This window comes from Sander lucioperca, chromosome 2, assembly GCF_008315115.2.
Source record: "Sander lucioperca isolate FBNREF2018 chromosome 2, SLUC_FBN_1.2, whole genome shotgun sequence".
NCBI classification, from domain to species: Eukaryota; Metazoa; Chordata; class Actinopteri; order Perciformes; family Percidae; genus Sander; species Sander lucioperca.
Window position 1 is genome coordinate 36184543 of NC_050174.1, and position 18357 is coordinate 36202899.

Below are 18357 nucleotides of genomic sequence, written 5' to 3' on the forward strand. Positions count from 1 at the left end.
AATGTGTTCCATACAGTCTATGGTGTGTGTGCAGATGTAAGCAAAAATAACAAAAAAAACCCTAAAGTGAAGGAAATATTTATTTATTTGGGGAAATAAAAAATGAATAATAAAAGGAATTTAATATACTTTTTGTCATGGCCATATTACATTTACGTCCCACTGAAAGTCAGTGCAAAATGATCAGTCAGACATGACATATAAAAGATTTAGTCAAAGTGCGACCCTAGGACATTAAAAAGGATTCTTGGAGAACTGTTACAGTATAAATATCATTAAGAGCCATATACCCACCCATCAATGGTTCTTTCAATCTAAGACGTGAGATAAAGTCCATGTTTAATCAAAGTTGGAGTCCAGCTCATTAACCATCATTACAACAATAAGAAATATCACAAAGAGTCATAGAGCCACCTATCAATAGCTCTCTCATTGGCTAATGCATCTTTTTGCCAATCCACATGCCACCTGAGGTTAGCAATGACTTGGCTGTAGTTTCTCCCCAAACTGTGGCGCCAGGCACCAAATGCTTTTTTATTATAGAGATGGACAGTTGTAGAGACTTTTGGATAGTCCACAATATTACGCAGTAGCTTGTCCAGATGCGCCTGCACATCTGGGAATTTGAGAGCTACATTATGAAGTTCTTCCTTGTCCAGTGTTACATCTGCAAAATACAGAGTACAGAAAAATCAAAGGGTGCAACAGTTTTATGATTGTTTATATTTTACTTGAAAGCATATGAGGAATGGTTGATTGACGTTTATTTGCTGAAGCTAGGAACTCACCAAAAAGCTGTGGTGGGACACTCAGGCCATCTGCATAGGCAATATATTTCCACCGGCCACTTCTCAGCATGTAAGTAGAGGCATTGACATTACAACCATGATATTCACTCAGAACCCAGTCTGGATGTTGCTTCTTGGAAAAAGCGCTGGCGTTGGATAGCAGAGGAAGGAGCGAGTGGCCACTGAGAATACCTACTGGTAAAATCCCAGCAATGTCTGAAAAATACACAAGTGTGTTACATCCAAGTTAAAACACTAAAACCGAAATCTACCAGTGCTTTTATTTTGTTGTTTTTACAGACAGTAGACAGTTCAAATTCCTCCACATCTTGAACCATAACACTTTTATTCTACCCTTCTTAAAGACTACTTCTGTCTACTTTCTTACCCAGCACAGTGGGATAGAGATCAACCAAGGACACAAGCTGGTCGACCTGCAGGCCAGACTTCAGCCCAGGCCCCATGATTAGCAGGGGAACATGGGAACTGCCTTCAAACATTGACATCTTGTAGAACTGCCGGTGCTCCATGGCTAGCTCTCCGTGGTCAGCCGTGAAGATCACAACAGTGTTGTTAAGCAGCTCGGTCTCTCTCAGAGCTGAAATCACCTGGCCTGGGGAGGCAGAGTAAGCATTGCTTAATTCAACGACATTATTCAAACAGCAATGGCAGAATAAAGTGTCAGTAAACAGGATCTCACTTCTCACCAAGCTCTAGAGATGTACTGTAGAGAGAATATATACATACCATACCGTTGTACCTATAAAAAGCAGTTACTACATTGCTAAGCCTTTATTTATTCGGGGGAAATTTCACTCACTGAGAATAATTAAGTTAAAGTAGCCAAATGTAATTTGTAACGGGCTACACTGAATCAACACTAATACTGCTAAAGATAGTCAGTGCAATCTGCATTGTAAATGTGATATATTAGCAGTGGTGGAATAAGTATTCAGATCCTTTACTTAAGTAAAAGTACTAAGAGCACACTGTAAAAACACTCTGTTACAAGTAAAAGTCTGGCATTGAAATGTTACTTAAGTAAACATATGTAAGTATCATCAGGAAAATGTACTTAAAGTGCTCATATTATGCTTTTTGGTTTTTTCCCTTTCCTTTATTGTGTTATATATCTTTTTTGTGCATGTATTAGGTTTACAAAGTGAAAAAGCCCAAAGTCCACCCCAAAGGGACTTACCATCTCCAACAGAAAACACTGTTCACAAACTGCTCCAAACAGCTCTGTTGTAGTCCAGCCTTTACTTCAGAGACAAACGTGGTCACTTTGTAACACACGTTATAATGCTCGCCTAGCTGCTAGTGTGGCACGCCCTCATACTCTGCTTCTGACTGGCTAGTAGTCCTTACCTAGCTACTGCGCATGTGCGACTCCCAACAAAGATGGAACAGAAGTGTGATGCCTCACTCTGTAGCTAAAACAGAGAGCTCAACACACAGGGTGAAAAGAGGAGCTGCAGCAATGTGCAGTACAACAAACAGATGGTGTTTTTTGAAAATGAAACCATGTAAACCTATTCTGATATAACCTCTAAATACAATTATGAACCTGAAAATTAGCATAATATGAGCACTTTAAAGTATTAAAAGTAAAAGTACTCAATGCAGAAAAATCCTCACATTTTACAAACTGGAAACGATCTAAACAGTTCTGTCAATCAACTAAGTGATTAATCAGCTAATCACTTCAGCTGGACTTGTAGGCCGTTATAATAACATCTTATTTTATACATTTTATAAACTGTGTTTTGTGTGCAAAAATCTTAATGTGTAAAGTAACTAGTAACTAAAGCTGTCAAATGAATGTAGTGGAGTAAAAAGTACAATATTTCTCTCTGGAATGTAGTGGAGTAGAAGTAGAAAGTTGCATGAAAAGAAAAGACTCAAGTAAAGTACAAGTACCTCAAAATTGTACTTAAGTATAGTACTTATATACATATATATAAATATAAATATATATATATATATATATATATATATATATATAGTACGTATATTAGTATTACTGATACGCCTAAAATCTAGCTACCTGCTGTTCCCAGTTACGCTACGCCTTGTTTTATAGCCAGTTTTTTCTACAGTACATGTTTGGATCTGTAGACGTTAACAAAAACTCCTTGCAGGTATGGTGCTGCTGCTTCATTAGTTACCACGGCAACAGAGTTTGGTTTGAACTTGAGCCCTCTTTGTGAGTCCGAAAAGACGAGGGTCAGGTTATCTGTCAAACCCACTGCCTCCCGCTCAGAGAGTCCGTCCCCTGGTGAACTACTGCTGTCAACTCACCCAGCATGGCATCTGCTTCGGCACACATGGCATAATAGAAGGCCCTTATCCTTTTGACTTCCTCCTCAGCGAAAACACCACTGCAGTTTTTGGTGAAGGTGGAGTAGTAGTCCACAGGGTGCATGGCAGCAAAGGGCAGCCACTTAGGAATAGTGATGAGCTCAGAAGACACCTGTGTGTGTGTAAAATCAGAATCAGAATCAGAAAAAGGCTTATTGCCAGGTAAGTAGCACATATTAGGAATTTGCCTTGGTTGACGGTGCATACGTAAAAACACATTTAAACATGAATATGAAATAAAGAAACAATAACTACAGAAACAAATCACGCATACGTATAAACTATGTCTTACGCCCCGATCTAGGAGTGTCGGAGCGCAACATAAATAAGGAAAAGCAAGAGTGGAAATTGAAATAACAAAGCAGTGTATTGCTTTAACATGAAACTATGTAATTTCACAAAGACAACCAAACACAAACAATCTTATCTTACAAAATATCTTAACAATTATTACCGGAAGCTTCCCTTCAGGGTGAATCAATGCCAAAATAATAAACAGAAAACCACCTATTCTCCTATAGGCCTATAACATTAAGAAAGAAAACAAATAAAGATCTTAAAGGGTAACTACTAGGGCTGCGTATTGGCAAGAACCTGGCGATACGTATCACGATACATGGGGCACGATTCAATATATTGCAATGTATACTGTGCGTAAGGCGATATATTGGGATTTTTTGGGGAAGTATAATTTTAGAAAAACTAATATTTAAAAAAAGACATTATGTGCAGAAAAGTCAAAGAAGTTTACTTTAGGTAAACAATTCAGTACACAGAAAATCGAACTGCCAGTTTGGGATTTTTTCTTACACCCCTAGTAACTACCGTTTTTTTCAACCTTATTATGTTTTTGTGTCTAAGTGACTGATGGGAACAACAATCTTTGACATTGGTCCAGTATTGAGCAAGATCGCTGCAGTCGGCAGCGGCGAAACAAGCTACAATGTAAGTTAATAGGACAATTGTCCAGCTTGTATTTACCTTCACAAAAGTGCTCTTTTTGTCACTGACAGGCTCAGATTAATATTCTAAGTGACCTTTCTGTTTTATTTAGTTTCTGTCGTCTTTGAATGAAGTGTATTTTACGATGCTAAAATGACTGTTTATTTACATGGAGTCTGGTGGGTTTAGTGAACGCAATTTCACGGATGTTTTTATGTTTAAAAAAAGGATCTTACTCTTTAACAGAAAGCTCGACCTCCTTAGAAATCCTGAATGTTGTCAGACACTTAGAATATTAATCTGAGCCTGTCAGTGGCAAAACGAGCACTTTTGTGAAGATAAATACAGGCTGGACAATTGCCCTGTTAACTTACATTGTAGCTTGTTTCGCCGCTGCCGACTGTAGCGATCTCACTTAATACTGGACCAATGTCAAAGATTGTTGTTCCCATCAGTCACTTAGACACAAAAACATAGGAAAATAGGGTCCAGGTTGAAAAAAAAACGGTAGTTACCCTTTAAGACTTTATAGCGATTCATAGATTTATATAAAAACATATGATGTGATTCTGCAATAATGGAGAGAAAACATTCCAGAAACAGGGGAAAGAAAACCCCTGCCTTTTTCAGCCAGTATGGCGAGGTGAGGAAGGTGGATCCTCCTGCGGTGGGCCCCAGGGATTCAGTTTTATAAGGGTGAGGTAAATTGAGGCCGAGATAAAGAGCGAAGGGCTGGTGTGAGGATGCAGCTCTCTGGTGGATCCACTGTGCAGCCTTGTCTGTGTTTTCCCAGTCTTTTATCATGACCCTTACTGTTGACATGTTCCCAGCGAGTTGCGTAACAGGCCGGCCCTCTTGGCGCAGGAGGAGCTGAACATCTCGTGTCCAGGCCTCAACTCGATTACTGCAGAAGTTGCACAAACACACACAAATACCAACAACACACAGGCAGGGACACAGAAAACTGGGAAGTGGAAGGAACATGTGAGGACAAGCATCCAAAAAGATGATTCACACTGTTCGGAAAAAATAGCCCACATACACACTATGCCATTAGGGCTGGGCGATAATTCAACATAATTTATCGTTTTTCAATGGAATCATTTCGTGATGAACTCATATATCGAGATATCATGATATACAATTACGTGACTAAATTGATAATAACAAGCACATACTAACTCAATTTTCTCAGAAAATCTGTTGTGAATTATTTTGAGGGAATATCATATGAAGAATTGCAGATTTGTTTTAACATCACACTATTTTTGTATGTCAACAAAGTCAGTATATAGCTGGAAAAACTATATATTTTTTTCTCAATAATTTCACTTTAAACTGTTTACCACAGTATTGATGATTATTTATCTAAAATCTCATTGTAAAAATATTGGATATTTTAAATAAGTGGAACGTCGTGGATATAGACTATGTGAATAGTGATGAGAGAATGTGTTTCCTTATCTTACACCACACTTATCTGTCTGCCTACCTAACAGAGTGACTCCCTGAGGTGTAGTCCAGCTTGCCCATCGACTTGGTAAGATATCCATTCGCCTCCAGCAAATCCATCCATGTTGTTGCGTTGGCATCCAGGCACTTATAGTTGTTCCATGACTGAGTGAGGTGAACAAACTGACCGCTCCACATTGCTGAGGAACAAAGATTAAATAGTTGAAATTAGGGCTGGACGATTAATCGAAAATGTATCGACACTGAAATTCTGAAGCTGTTATCGACGTATTTTTCCCATGACGATAATTTCGATAACTTATTCCTGTTGATAGGCCTACTTTCTCCTTAAAAACATTCTATCGTGTGTGTAGTCACATGACTTTGCCCAACCAGTCAGCCACATGGAAAGCATAATGGAGGATAACTCAAACACAGAGTCCGAGTCAACTGAGGAACTTGTGCCCAAAAAACCTGCAGCGTCCGTCGTCTGGAAACATTTGGGCTTTAGAAAAGATGATTTAGAACAACGCGATTAATTATCGTGCATTCATCGTTATCGAGGTAAAATGTGCAATTAATCGTGATTTCGACTTTAGGTCATATCGTGCAGCCCTTGTTGAAATTCATGTATTACTCCACCATTATTACCATCTTAACCATCTTAACAGTATCTTTGTCCACAGTGCCTTTTATCTTTACCTTTATCTTTTATTCAGATCCCCATTAGCTGCTAACAATGTAGCAGCTACTCTTCCTGGGGTCCACATAAAAACAATCACAACATATACATAGAAATACCATACATATAAGTTTACATACACTTAAAGCAAGACATATCATTGTGTACATGTTTAGTAAATTAGTGTCAAATAAAATAACGTCACATTCCGACAATAACATCACATTCTGACAATAATAGCCCATCATAGTTAGATCTAACTACGGTCTCTACGGTCTCTCACATAATTTATCTTGGAGTACAGACAAATTGGCTGTTTACTAAAACTGCCAAGCTCTCTGTTTACTAAAACTGCCAACCTCTTGTCTATGCATGCACACTCTCTGTACTCAGCCTGACACCTGATGGACATGCCAGTGCAAGTTTTGCTGCTTTATTTTAAGCTATATATCATTTAGTGGGTAACTTACCTGCTCTTGAGGGGCAGCAGATGGGTGAGTTGGTGTAAGCATTGAGGAAGTTAGTGCCGAGCTCCCTGAGGTAGTTCACATATGGCAGCTGCACAACTTTGCGGCCAGGATCAAAAGTCAATCGCCCATCCTTCAGAAAGAGGAAAACTGACATTTAGACACAAAGCTACGGAGCTACACAGTCAAATAAGGATTAAATGTGAAAAAATAAAGCATCTCTGTACCAACGTCAGAGTATCTTTAGTGTCAAATTGGTTTGCAGCAAGGATTCATACACAAAACACAAAAACACTGATGGACAACAGCAAAAAGACAGTTCACAGAGTGGTTCAGTAGGTTTTACAGCATCCCGGTAATTAAGTGCAAGTAGACAATGTAAGCAATTTGTGCACATGAGCAATCTGTGCAATTAGCTTTCTACAGACAACAGTTTGGTGTTTTAATATTGAGCTACTGTCCTGTCCTCTAGTGGTGCGTTACCCTAAAAGAAATAAACAAAGGCTAATAATAGTAAAAAATAATGTTAGGGGAACGTTCCATAAACTTACTTAAGGGTTTGGGGAACATTCTCTAAAGGTTACAACGGTAGGGGAACGTTAGGGGAACGTTTTCTAAAGGTTACAACGGTGGGGGAACGTTCTGGGAACGTTTCTCTAAAGGTTACAACGGTGGGGGAACGTTAGGGGAACGTTCTCTAAGGTAACCAAAAACTAACGTTCCCTAAACGCCAGGAAAACTTTCCATGGGAACCAAAAACTAACCTTCAGGGAACGTTCCCGCAACCAAAAACGAACGTTCCCAGAACGTTCTGGGAACCAAAAATTGTTACCTGGGATGTTGTTGTGGCAGTTACTACGCATTAGGAAAGCACCGTACTGTAACATAATTCATACTTACAAATGCATCACTCATCACCATCACAATGTTGGGTCTGGTTCCATTTTGGCACAAACTGTGTCCATACATTTGAAATAGTAATATCAAAGCTAACACTTCTGCATTCATGACAGCGTTTCGCCTCTTCTTTTTTTTTTATTTGTTAGTTTGCTGTCGTAAAAGAAGAGATTTGTCTGGACTGGGTGAGATTTCATCAAAGTAGACATTCAACAAGTGATCGAGTCTGAGGAACTTGATATACACATCCTGGTTACGCTTTCAAAATAAGAGTTTTCTTGTTTAATTTAATGTAATAATTAACATGAAACTCTAGAGGGCAGCATTCATCTTTTAACAAAACATCTAGTGAATGCTGCACAATTCTGTTGAGCTGGCACTGTAATGACTACAACTACATACTGTTGGTCATTGTAGTATCGCAAAGATGTGTGTCTATATGTTTGTGAGAAATCATCTAGTTAGGGTAATAGATGTTGAAATGAAATATCACCTCATATGAATGCACTTAATGCACTTTTTAAATGATACAGTCCATCCAGAAAAACGTGATTATGCGATCACATAATTCAATGCATAATCAGCCAAAGTCCGCATATTTATGCGGGGGCCGCATTTTTTCAAATACAGCGCACTTTCGCCGCATAAATTGTCGATTTCCGCGCAAAATATGCGGGGCTTGCATGATTTCATAATCAAAAATGTTGTGTTTACTTCACACAAGAGCAGCCATTTTCCCCTGTTGCCATGGGAACGTTATGAAGTGACGTAATTACGCGACGTGAACATCATGAAAAGATGCAAGCCCCGCGATGAATTCATTTTGACACCGCAGTTTTTGCAAGTTCCCGCAATTTCATCGCATAAAATTGCATAAATATCCCGCATATTCCATTGCATTTTTTAAGAAAACGTGCCGCATAATCAAGGATTTTTGCCCGCAACAATCACAAAAAAACTCAGCATTTTTCTGGAAGGACTGATTATAGGAGCTGACATGAAATATTATTTGGTTATTACTTGTTTTAATGATGGGTTTTAATCAAACGCCATCCAATTGTCCACATGCACAAAATAATTCTACAGCCCTAAAACTTTAAAAAAGAATGACCCTTATTTGATCCCATAATCCAATAGAGTTGCTCGCTGCAGATCTTGCAACCATGGGCCTGTACAGATACACCCATTTCCTGTGATTTTCAATGCTCATTATACAGCGAATTGTATTGGAAAATTGATATGGCACCTGGTAAATAATCACATTGAATTTGAATTGAAAGGTTTTTTTTTTTTTGCAGACATGAATGTTTGTTGGAAACAATGCACAATGAGTTACAGTGCTGTTCAACAGGTGATGCTGCAGCTCATTTTTAGAAGCCCTGATGGCCACCAGATGGCGTTTTGAGCCTCAGAGTTGTTTTTCTGTAAACTGTGAGTTCAACACAATGAGAATACTGCCCCCCCCCCCATACTGTATGTGCATGGATCATTTTAATCTTAATACAAAAGCATATATGTGATAGATGAAAGTTAATCATATAGGATGCTTTTTTTGAAGTCTGCTTCCCTCTTAAATCCTGGGGATAAAGACAATTCTACATGGTCCATGCTGCAGGCATCATGCAAGACTCATTGCACACTGATATAGAGGTTGTAGTGTGCCTGGATATCTGTAACCATATGTCTGGATTATATCACAGAAGCTGTAGTTCTACAAAAGATTCTCATGTGATGTAACATTTATAAATGGTTATCATATAATCATATATTATAAAGAGTGAACATTTGTATGTTCATTTGTTTCTAGAGCATTCAGCAAACAAATCAAATACATTATTTATATATTGATCTCTGATTGAAAAGCCTGGAAATAAGTAGGGATGAGACTTTTTGGGGGTAGGTGTGTTCGTTTATTTTAAATATAACAACTGACCTGTAAAATCTCACTTATGAAACTTCTGTGGTGAACATTTCTTTGTGCAGTCTTTCAGCTGTTTGACCAAACTTGTCATCTGGCTCAGAGCCACACTTCCAGAAGGCGGAAGGAGGGGGCAGCAAAGCCCTGCGCATGCGCCCAAGGTTGTTTTTCACACAGCCTGTCGCTTAAAGTGAGCTGAGCTACGGGGGTTTCCTTGTCTTTGACTGGAGACCAACTAGCAGAGAGGAGGATGATAACAGCATCCTTTGCTGTTATTCAGCAATCACACATCTCAATGAACTGCTCGCACAGAAACCACTGATCGTGCCTACTGCTACTTGCAGGGCAGAGATACTGATCAGTGTCTAAATACTGCATCCCCTTTTTTTTCTTATGAAATTATTTTTTCATAGACTCTTTTTTTTTATTTCAAGTTCTCTGTAGCCTATCTTTCCACCATGGTGCTAGGAAAGGTAAAGAGCTTCACAGTAAGCTACGACTGTCTCAATGACAGCAATGTCCCCGTCTTCTCCAGCGGGGACTGCGTCTCAGGGAGGGTGATCATCGAAGTCACCGGAGAAATCCGCGTCAAATCTCTCAAAATCCACGCAAAAGGATTTGCTAAAGTTCGTTGGACTGAATCGAGAAATGCTGGATCCAACACCGCCTACACGCAAAACTACACAGAAGAAGTGGAATATCTGAATCACAAAGATATTTTAATTGGGCACGAGAGAGGTAAGAGAGTTTGGCTTTTATTGTTTTAGCTGAAGTTTTAGAGAAACTGACTGCAAGATACTCGTTGTGCTTGCCGAGGACTGTGTTTTCTGGAGGATGCTGGTGCCCTGAATGTCAAAAACAAGTCATAATAACGTAATGCTAAAGGCCTACACTTGAATAATTTCATAGCTTTCTATATAGCTTCTTCTAAGTGGTGGTGTTTGTGTAAGGTAGCTGTGTGATATTAGCATAGAGCTCCATCGCTACTTGTTTGTGTCATGGTGTCAGAATGAATGACAGCAGCTTGGGCATCTGTGTTTTTCATAGTTTTTCCAAGTATGAAGCGAGAATTGTACTATTTTTTGAGACGCAGGTCGATAGAGTAATGACTTGCAGTGATGTGTCGCAGCTTTGTTAGACGTTTTCGATGCAGAAACTCATCATATCTGGTGTTTCTTTGTAGCTTTTCTTAAGTTTCCACCCATTGTTCAAAGCGGTTCAATCCTGTTCAGAAAACTGGACCGGGGGAGGGCGGAGCAAAGCGCATGCCCGTGTGTCATTGGCTGTGGTGCTCATGTGTGGCCAATGACATCATTCTTTTGCAGAGAGTGACAGAAAATTCTGCAACTTTTTAATTAAGAAAACACCTGCAAAACAGAACGAGACGATAGAAGTACCTTTTTTAGTTTTAATTCAAAAAAATATATTAAACGATGCAAAGCTGATACTTTGTTTCCGTTCTAATATGTTTCCTCTGCAAATATGTGCTTTGCTGGGATATAATATGACGTTGCATTGGGGTTTATTGTCAGCAGCTTTGTGCTTCAGACATATTGGCGTGACTTTATCCGCAGAATGGTTGTTTTTGATAGTAAAAAGAAGTACCCATTGTGACTGCTTGTATGTGTGTCTTTTTAATGGTTTGGGGTTAGCTTGGCGTTTTTGTCCATCTGCAACATCATCTTATAAAAGACAAATAGTTTCTGGTCCACTCTGCAGCAGCCTTCTAAGTGTATGCATGTAAACTGGGTTTGGCAAACTCTTTATTTCGCTCGACTGTCAGGCATTTTGTCATTTCCAGGCAACTTATTCATTATCAGAAGGGCTCTGGAGGTTTGAACTGAGATACATTGTTCCAAACAAACGTTTTGCTACGTCGTTCACAAAAATAATAGGCTAATACTTCGACTAAAGCTACATTTCGCTATAAGCTCTGTGTGAAACATTTCCCTGTGATGCTGAAGTGGATAAAACAGTCGAAACCAGCGGTAGTTGGGGGTCTGGACTCTGGAGAGCAGCAGGCTTGTTAGTAGTAGTAGTGACTGCGGTGTCGCACAGCGAATGCGTAATGAGAGCAGAGCGGCTGTGGGAAGCTGCTTACACCGGTTTAGGCCGGTCTCCTCCTGCTTGAGTCTGCTGTTTGACTGACAGCTCCGCACTTGTTTACCACACGACTGCTGCTAGTAGGGGGAGGGAGTGCTGAGCTGGCAGAAGCACACCCAGCCTGTCGACCCAGCTCTTCAAAGTGCACTCTTGTTTTTTTTAATCAAATTAAAATATTTTTTTTTATTAATTTAAAACATTTTTATGAGCAATTTGGCGATGCGAAAATGTCCTCTCCTGTCTCCTCCCTATGGGAATGTATGCTCTCCTTTTTTATTAAGACATAAATGGGAAAACAAATCGGTACTTGTTAGTGAGACAGATTTATCTACCTATAGGATTTTATTGTTGCTCCACATAGCCTAGTTTCCCCCATAATAGCCTTTGTATTTCAGTCATAATATGCCACAATGGGATCCATGTAGTTCTTTGTTCCTACAAAAAGCACAAACTTGCAGGCTCAGTTTCTGACACCTCAAATCAAATCCACTTCTTTGGTGTGCTACAAATATTAGTCTCATCTCTCAATACATCTTTTTTTTTTTTTTTTTTAACAAACCAATATGATAGTAAAATCCGTTTATTCTCTTTTGTCTCCCCCACCCTGTGTTTTTTGGTATGACTTTCAGATGCCTTCGTAGAGAATTTTACCCAGGTATGGTATACATGTGTTTGGAATATTATCCTCCTTTTTTTCAGACGATGACAACTCGGAGGAAGGACTCACCACTATCCATTCAGGAAGACATGAGTATGCATTCAGCCTCGAGCTTCCACAGATGTAAGTGTCTAAATACTCCACTCGAGTCAGAATTTAAATACCAATATCACCAGTCATTCAACTGTAGCATTTGTGAGCTTTTGACATTTAACATAACCCCTTTCTCTTCTTTTTCCTCTTTCTTCTTTCCTGTAGACCTCTGGCTACCTCTTTTGAAGGGAAACATGGCAGTGTGCGCTATTGGGTAAAGGCAGAACTCCACAGGCCATGGCTCCTGCCCATGAAGACCAAGAAGGAATTCACAGTCTTTGAGCACATTGACATCAACACTCCATTATTGCTGGTAAGTTTTATTTTTTGAAGTTTTAACATGTCTTTCAATTGCCTGATTGTAAGGGTATCTGACTTTAGTGAGACTCAGTCTTGACATAATTGCCCCGAATATGCAACATGAAAATGTTGTCTAGTTTCGACTGATTACCCAACTGATAACAGGAACATAGTAGTCTGTACATCACTATTTCCTCATATTTTTTTTTTTTTTTTTTGTTAAAGGCTGTGGTGGGGAATGTGACGAAAACTATCTCCCAGAAATTTGCTAATGCATCTGTTTTTTCTTTTTTTTTTTCAGTCACCACAGGCCGGCACGAAAGACAAGACGCTTTGCTGTTGGTTCTGCACCTCAGGTCCTATTTCCCTAAGTGCCAAAATTGAAAGGAAGGGATACACCCCAGGTGAGAATAAGTAAATGATTCATAATGCAACTGATAACCTTGTTAGTCATGTATTCAGCAGATAAGTTAATGGAAGTATCACACTAGATCACTGCATTCATTAGTAATAATGACACCCTGGATAAAAAAAATGGTTATCGTTGATAGAAATGTAGAGAAACGTCAATGAACCTCTCCTCCGCCCTGTCTGACTCTGTAGGAGAGTCGATTCAGATCTTTGCCGAGATTGAGAACTGCTCCTCCCGCATGGTGGTGCCAAAGGCGGCCATCTACCAGACCCAGACCTTCTATGCCAAAGGGAAGATGAAGGAGGTCAAGCAGCTGGTGGCCAACCTGCGGGGGGAGTCTCTGTCCTCGGGCAAAACGGAGACCTGGAGCGGCAAGATGCTGAAGATCCCACCTGTCTCACCCTCCATCCTGGACTGCAACATTATCCGAGTGGAGTACTCCCTCATGGTGAGTACAATCATACTGGATTTGGGCCACCCACACATTCCCATTTCGCCTAACTGCCCTTTTCTTCTTTTTGTTTGCCACTTTGCCTCTGTCCAGAGATCACTGGCATAGACAAATATGTGTTTATTTTCAGTTTAATGAAACATATTAACTCACAAAGCTGTAACTCCAAATCCCTTCCCTAAACCCACTCACTTACAAAATAAGAAAGACTCTACTCATATATACATATACATATATACAAAGGGAGGCAATACAAAGAGACAATATAGCTTGTCCTGATGACCAGTGGTGTATCTGTTCAAATTAAGTCTGCTATATAAGTCGGCAGTTATTCATATAGGCCAAATAGGGCTGCCAAATCCCGAGAAAGATGTTATATTCATTTCTAAGGGTATACGTGAGCCTTTCAAGTGGAATACATGAGTTAATTTCCTGAAGCCATCTAGCAGTAGGAAGATGGGACTCCGACTTCCATGTGATGGCTATGCACCTCCTGGCAATGCACAGGGCTATTGTAAGAACGTTTCTTAAATGTGCACTAATGGTTGTTAAGTTCCACAAATGGGTGTTTCTGTCCTCATTACAGTCCCCTTTTGTCCTTTTTTTTTAATCACCATTACTCAGCCTCATTATCAGTACAGAATCAATATTTCCTAGTAAGCCAGTAACTTTCCTGGTAAAGGACTTGGCTGACTCAGCGCGCAGAACCAAAGTCAAATTGCCTTGGATTGCACCAGGTGTTATCTCCACATGCTGCTAAGAGCATTAGCCCAGGATATCTTTGGTAACACCTGCCTTGAGGGTGCTTGTAACCTCTTTACCTTGCTAACAGACCGCTCAAACTTGCATAAGCAACCGACCTCAAGTCATTGACCCACATATTATTGCACAACCCATTTTGCCCAGACTAGCGTGGATTTATCTTATCATATAGAGAATTAAAAAGCTGTTTGATTTCATCCCCAATTCATAAAATAAAATTTATTTACTACATTGCAGCACATTTATTATACCTCAAAGACTTGCGTACAGAGCCGGGTTAAATGGAAAGATTATACAAGGCATACTGCATTTTTCAGGCCCCCTCCAAATGGATACTTTATTTGGTAAATAAACACAATTAGTTTTAACTGCCACATGATTGTTATGTTAATTTATTTATTTAGGTATTTTAATGCATCTAATTTAGGCTTATTTGAAGGGCCTGAGAGAAACTTCTGTAAAGCCCCTCTTTGTCGTTTTCTTTTATCTTTTTCATTTTTTTTCTCCTGCTTTGCTGCACCTGAAAGCATCCCAGAAAAGCGTTAGTGTATCCGTTATGGCTAACATACGGAACTGGAAACACATTTCCCGCGATTGGAGTTTTTTTTTTACTTTACTCTACTTTTAAAAAAAAAAAAAAAAAACAATATAACAAAATATACAAGTTTAGATGAAGTGCTAGATTGGAAATTTACATTTTTTTATCATTTGTAAAACTATGAAAAAATGCCTATTTTGACTTTTCCCTAGGCACGTGCCTAGAATGCCTATGTCTAGATCCGGGCCTGCTTGCATATTCTAACCTGCTGTGTCCTCATGTGTACTCAGGTTTACGTGGACATACCTGGGGCGATAAACCTGTCCCTGAACCTGCCCCTGGTCATCGGAACCATCCCTCTCCACTCCTTCGGCTCCCGTACCTCCAGCGTCAGCAGCCAGTGCAGCATGAGCTGGCTGGGCATGGGTCTCCCTGAGAGGCCTGAAGGTAGGTTGGATCTCCAGGTCATGATTCACATTGACAACCCTCATTTCTGAGTACGCCTTTTTAAGAATGCTAACATGTGGCTCGCTGTTCCTCTGTAGCTCCACCAAGCTATGCAGAAATTGTGACGGAAGAGCAGAGGCAGAGCAGTCTGGATGTCCCGGCAGCCCGCCAGGAGCTGGACGGCCCTCTCTTCGCCTACATTCACGAGTTCCGCTTCCAGCCTCCTCCTCTGTACTCTGAGGTAAGCACCAGATAACACAGAGCAAAGCATTTGTCCATTTATATTTATATTAGTCGCGATTGCCAGACCTATCGCCACAGCGCTGTGGAGTAGGGTCTGGCTACACCACAGATGCATTCTGGGATAGGAGGAAAAAAACGCTCTGGGTCGTTTGCATTTTTTATTTTACACCAATCACAATCATCTTGGGCGGCGCTAAGCTCCGGACGCAGCGACGGCGGCTCTGCTAAATAGTCTCGGGAAGGAACTTGTTTTGGTGGAACATTTGCACCCCGCGAAAGAAAACGCCACATACAATATTAACTGAAGTTAACTGTTCACACAACACAGTAATGTGAGCTATTTAAATTAGCTGAAATATGGTTAAACAGCATACCAGTGTATCGCCGTGTGTACTTCGTCCACAGCAACGTCCAGAATAAATGGCGTAAAAAACAAAAAATCTTTGTTAATCTTTACAATCATTCCCTGAAAGAACCAAGCTAGCCCGCCTTGTTGAACAATCCAAATTGACTTCAAATCTTTCCATTTTCAGCGCGTAGCTTGCATCCTACGCGTGAGCCATGCGCCGGATGTCAGGAAATATCCTGGAAATGTACTCCCGTTGATCCAGACTATATTTCTATTACAGACTAAATTTAAATCGACTCTGCATTACAAATATAAAAACCCCTCTTTTTTTTCTCTTCTCCTCTCCACTCCAGATCGATCCTAACCCAGAACATGCCAGACGTACCGAGGAGCGCAGGCTCGACGCCTGTCCATCACGCTGAAGAGTTTTCCCGGAAATTCCCCCTCACCGACTCGGGGATCTCTAAAGAAACCTTCTTGCAAGGCTCTGCTTTGTTTCTTTTTCTCCGACAGCAACGTTCACGGAACACTGTCGACATCGAGAGAAAAACAAAGTATCCAACCAACCAACCAACCAAGACTTGGACACACACCCACAGTTGAGTTGGGTTGGACACACCTGTTCCTGCCTTGCCTCAGCGAAAGAAACGGGAGTCACTAGTTTGGTGCATCGCTTCCTTCCTGTGTCGGCCGGCTGAGAGTGGGATTCATACAGACGAACACATATTCAGTTTGTATGAAAAACCCCACTGGTAGTATTGACAATGACGATAAAGAATCAGCCCGACTCGGCCAAGCTCCTCTTTAACCTTGATTCTTCTTGATTCTTCTGTACTCATGGCACATAAGGACATGGCTCCTCCCACAAATGGCAGAACTAATCATGTCCCGACTTCAGCAGAATCACTTAAAGAAAAAAAACGGGACGAAGAGAGAAAAATAACAACGCCGTTCTAACCACCATAGTCTGTCTGTCAGTATGAATGAAAGCATTCAGCGGCAGCAGTCAACAATGGAGCAAAAACACTAGATCCTCCTGCCTCATTTTGGATTTTTGTTTTGCACATTTTATTCTTTACTTGAGTTGTGTGGCTCTGTTTAATGAGAATTGAAAAAGAAAAAAAAAGAAAGAAAAAAAACCATCACTAATAGTTTGGTTCCAGCCTCGTAATGCGCCAGACTAAGAATATGAGTAGGCTTGAGATTTACGCCTTTCATCTGCATAACTTTGAGCAATGCTGAGAACAGGATTTGATTTTGAAAAAAAAAAAAGAAGATTGACAAAAAGGACAAGAACAATGCACTGAAATTGTGTGAGACTTTTCTTTTCCTCCTTATTATTTTCCTCGGTGACTTATAACAACTAGACTGGACTTTTACAACAACTGCAGCACACTATCTCCATCTGGAAGCTCTTTAGGATGTTGCCTCCTCAGCTTGGATCCAAGTGTGGCTGTGGCTTCCCTCCTCTTTTAGTTTAGTTGTGTTATTCTGTTTTCTGTATTTAGCTCCAATCGTAGAATAGCTTGTAGCTTTTTTTGTCGTTGTTGAGATTGCTCTGGATTTGGACTAGGAGGGTTGCAGACCTGCATTTGCCACTCAATTTGTAGCTTAAGAGAAAAGTGAGTCTGTGTGTGTCTGTGTCTGTGTGTATGTATGAGTGAAACAGAGAGGGTGGTACATTGTGGAGGAACTCGCCTCACCTTAATTACCTGCAGCCCCTCTATTCCTAATCTCAGGGCAAGCCAGGCTTGCATAACTGCCCAAAAAGCACTGTCTCAGGTGGTCATCTCACTTGCCAAACGCTTGGAGAGAAGAAAAAAAAAAAAGAGAAAAAATGTTATAGACTTTCTTTTAAATTGCACTTTTAAAAATAATGATTTTTTTTTTTTTTAAACTACCATAACGAGAGAATAGACCTACAGAGAAGCAAGGCAGCTTCCTGAGATGAATCACATTCCCTTTTTGTCCTGCTGCACTTGCCCAGTTCATCCAACCAACAGTTAGATTTTCTTTACCAGACCAGTGAAGCCAGAATGCTAGCTATAAAAAAAATAAAAAATACTGCTTGTGACACTGCTTCTGTGTTAAAGGAGCAAACCCAGCACAAATGAGAAGCTGGGGACGTTGCTAAACCTCTGTTCAGACTGGTCAGAACAAGTAGTAATAGTAGGTTGACATGAGTAATACATTGGTTTTCTAACTCCTTCAACACAAAAGACCAGCTGCAACAGAGGTTTGACATAGTCAGGAAAAATGAAAAGCAGCTCCTTTTTTTTTTTTTTTTTTTTTTTGATAAGAAAATTTAAAAAAGCATTCATTGGCGAAGGTCTGGAGAAAAACCATTTGGTACTAACCGTGTTATAGTAGAGGATTTTTCAGTAAAGCAGCGTTGTGTAGGACAGTAATGCATTATTTAATAAGATTAGCGACTCGTTTACATATTAAACGTAGCTGACACAAGTTTGTGTGTGTGTGTGTGTGTGTGTGTGTG

The 18357-nt window shown here is 40.1% G+C and overlaps 2 protein-coding genes across 2 annotated transcripts; one reads left to right on the forward strand and one right to left on the reverse strand.

Moving 5' to 3' along the window:
- Window positions 1-67: 67 nt before the first annotated feature.
- arsk (arylsulfatase family, member K) lies at window positions 68-7846 on the reverse strand. Its single transcript, XM_031305104.2, has 8 exons — window positions 7593-7846; window positions 6696-6825; window positions 5584-5743; window positions 4713-4995; window positions 3090-3261; window positions 1177-1401; window positions 789-1004; window positions 68-667 (listed from the first exon to the last, which is right to left on the reverse strand). Exons 1-8 carry the CDS (start codon window positions 7698-7700, stop codon window positions 393-395), a joined length of 1569 nt encoding a protein of 522 aa, XP_031160964.1. The 5' UTR covers window positions 7701-7846; the 3' UTR covers window positions 68-392.
- A 1860-nt stretch (window positions 7847-9706) lies between these two features.
- Window positions 9707-18140, forward strand: arrdc3a (arrestin domain containing 3a). The gene is made up of 8 exons (XM_031305116.2): window positions 9707-10245; window positions 12310-12391; window positions 12527-12674; window positions 12963-13065; window positions 13265-13521; window positions 15115-15271; window positions 15370-15512; window positions 16217-18140. The coding sequence occupies exons 1-8, from the start codon at window positions 9966-9968 to the stop codon at window positions 16283-16285; spliced, it is 1239 nt and encodes a 412-aa protein (XP_031160976.1). The 5' UTR covers window positions 9707-9965; the 3' UTR covers window positions 16286-18140.
- The last annotated feature ends 217 nt before the right edge of the window (window positions 18141-18357 follow it).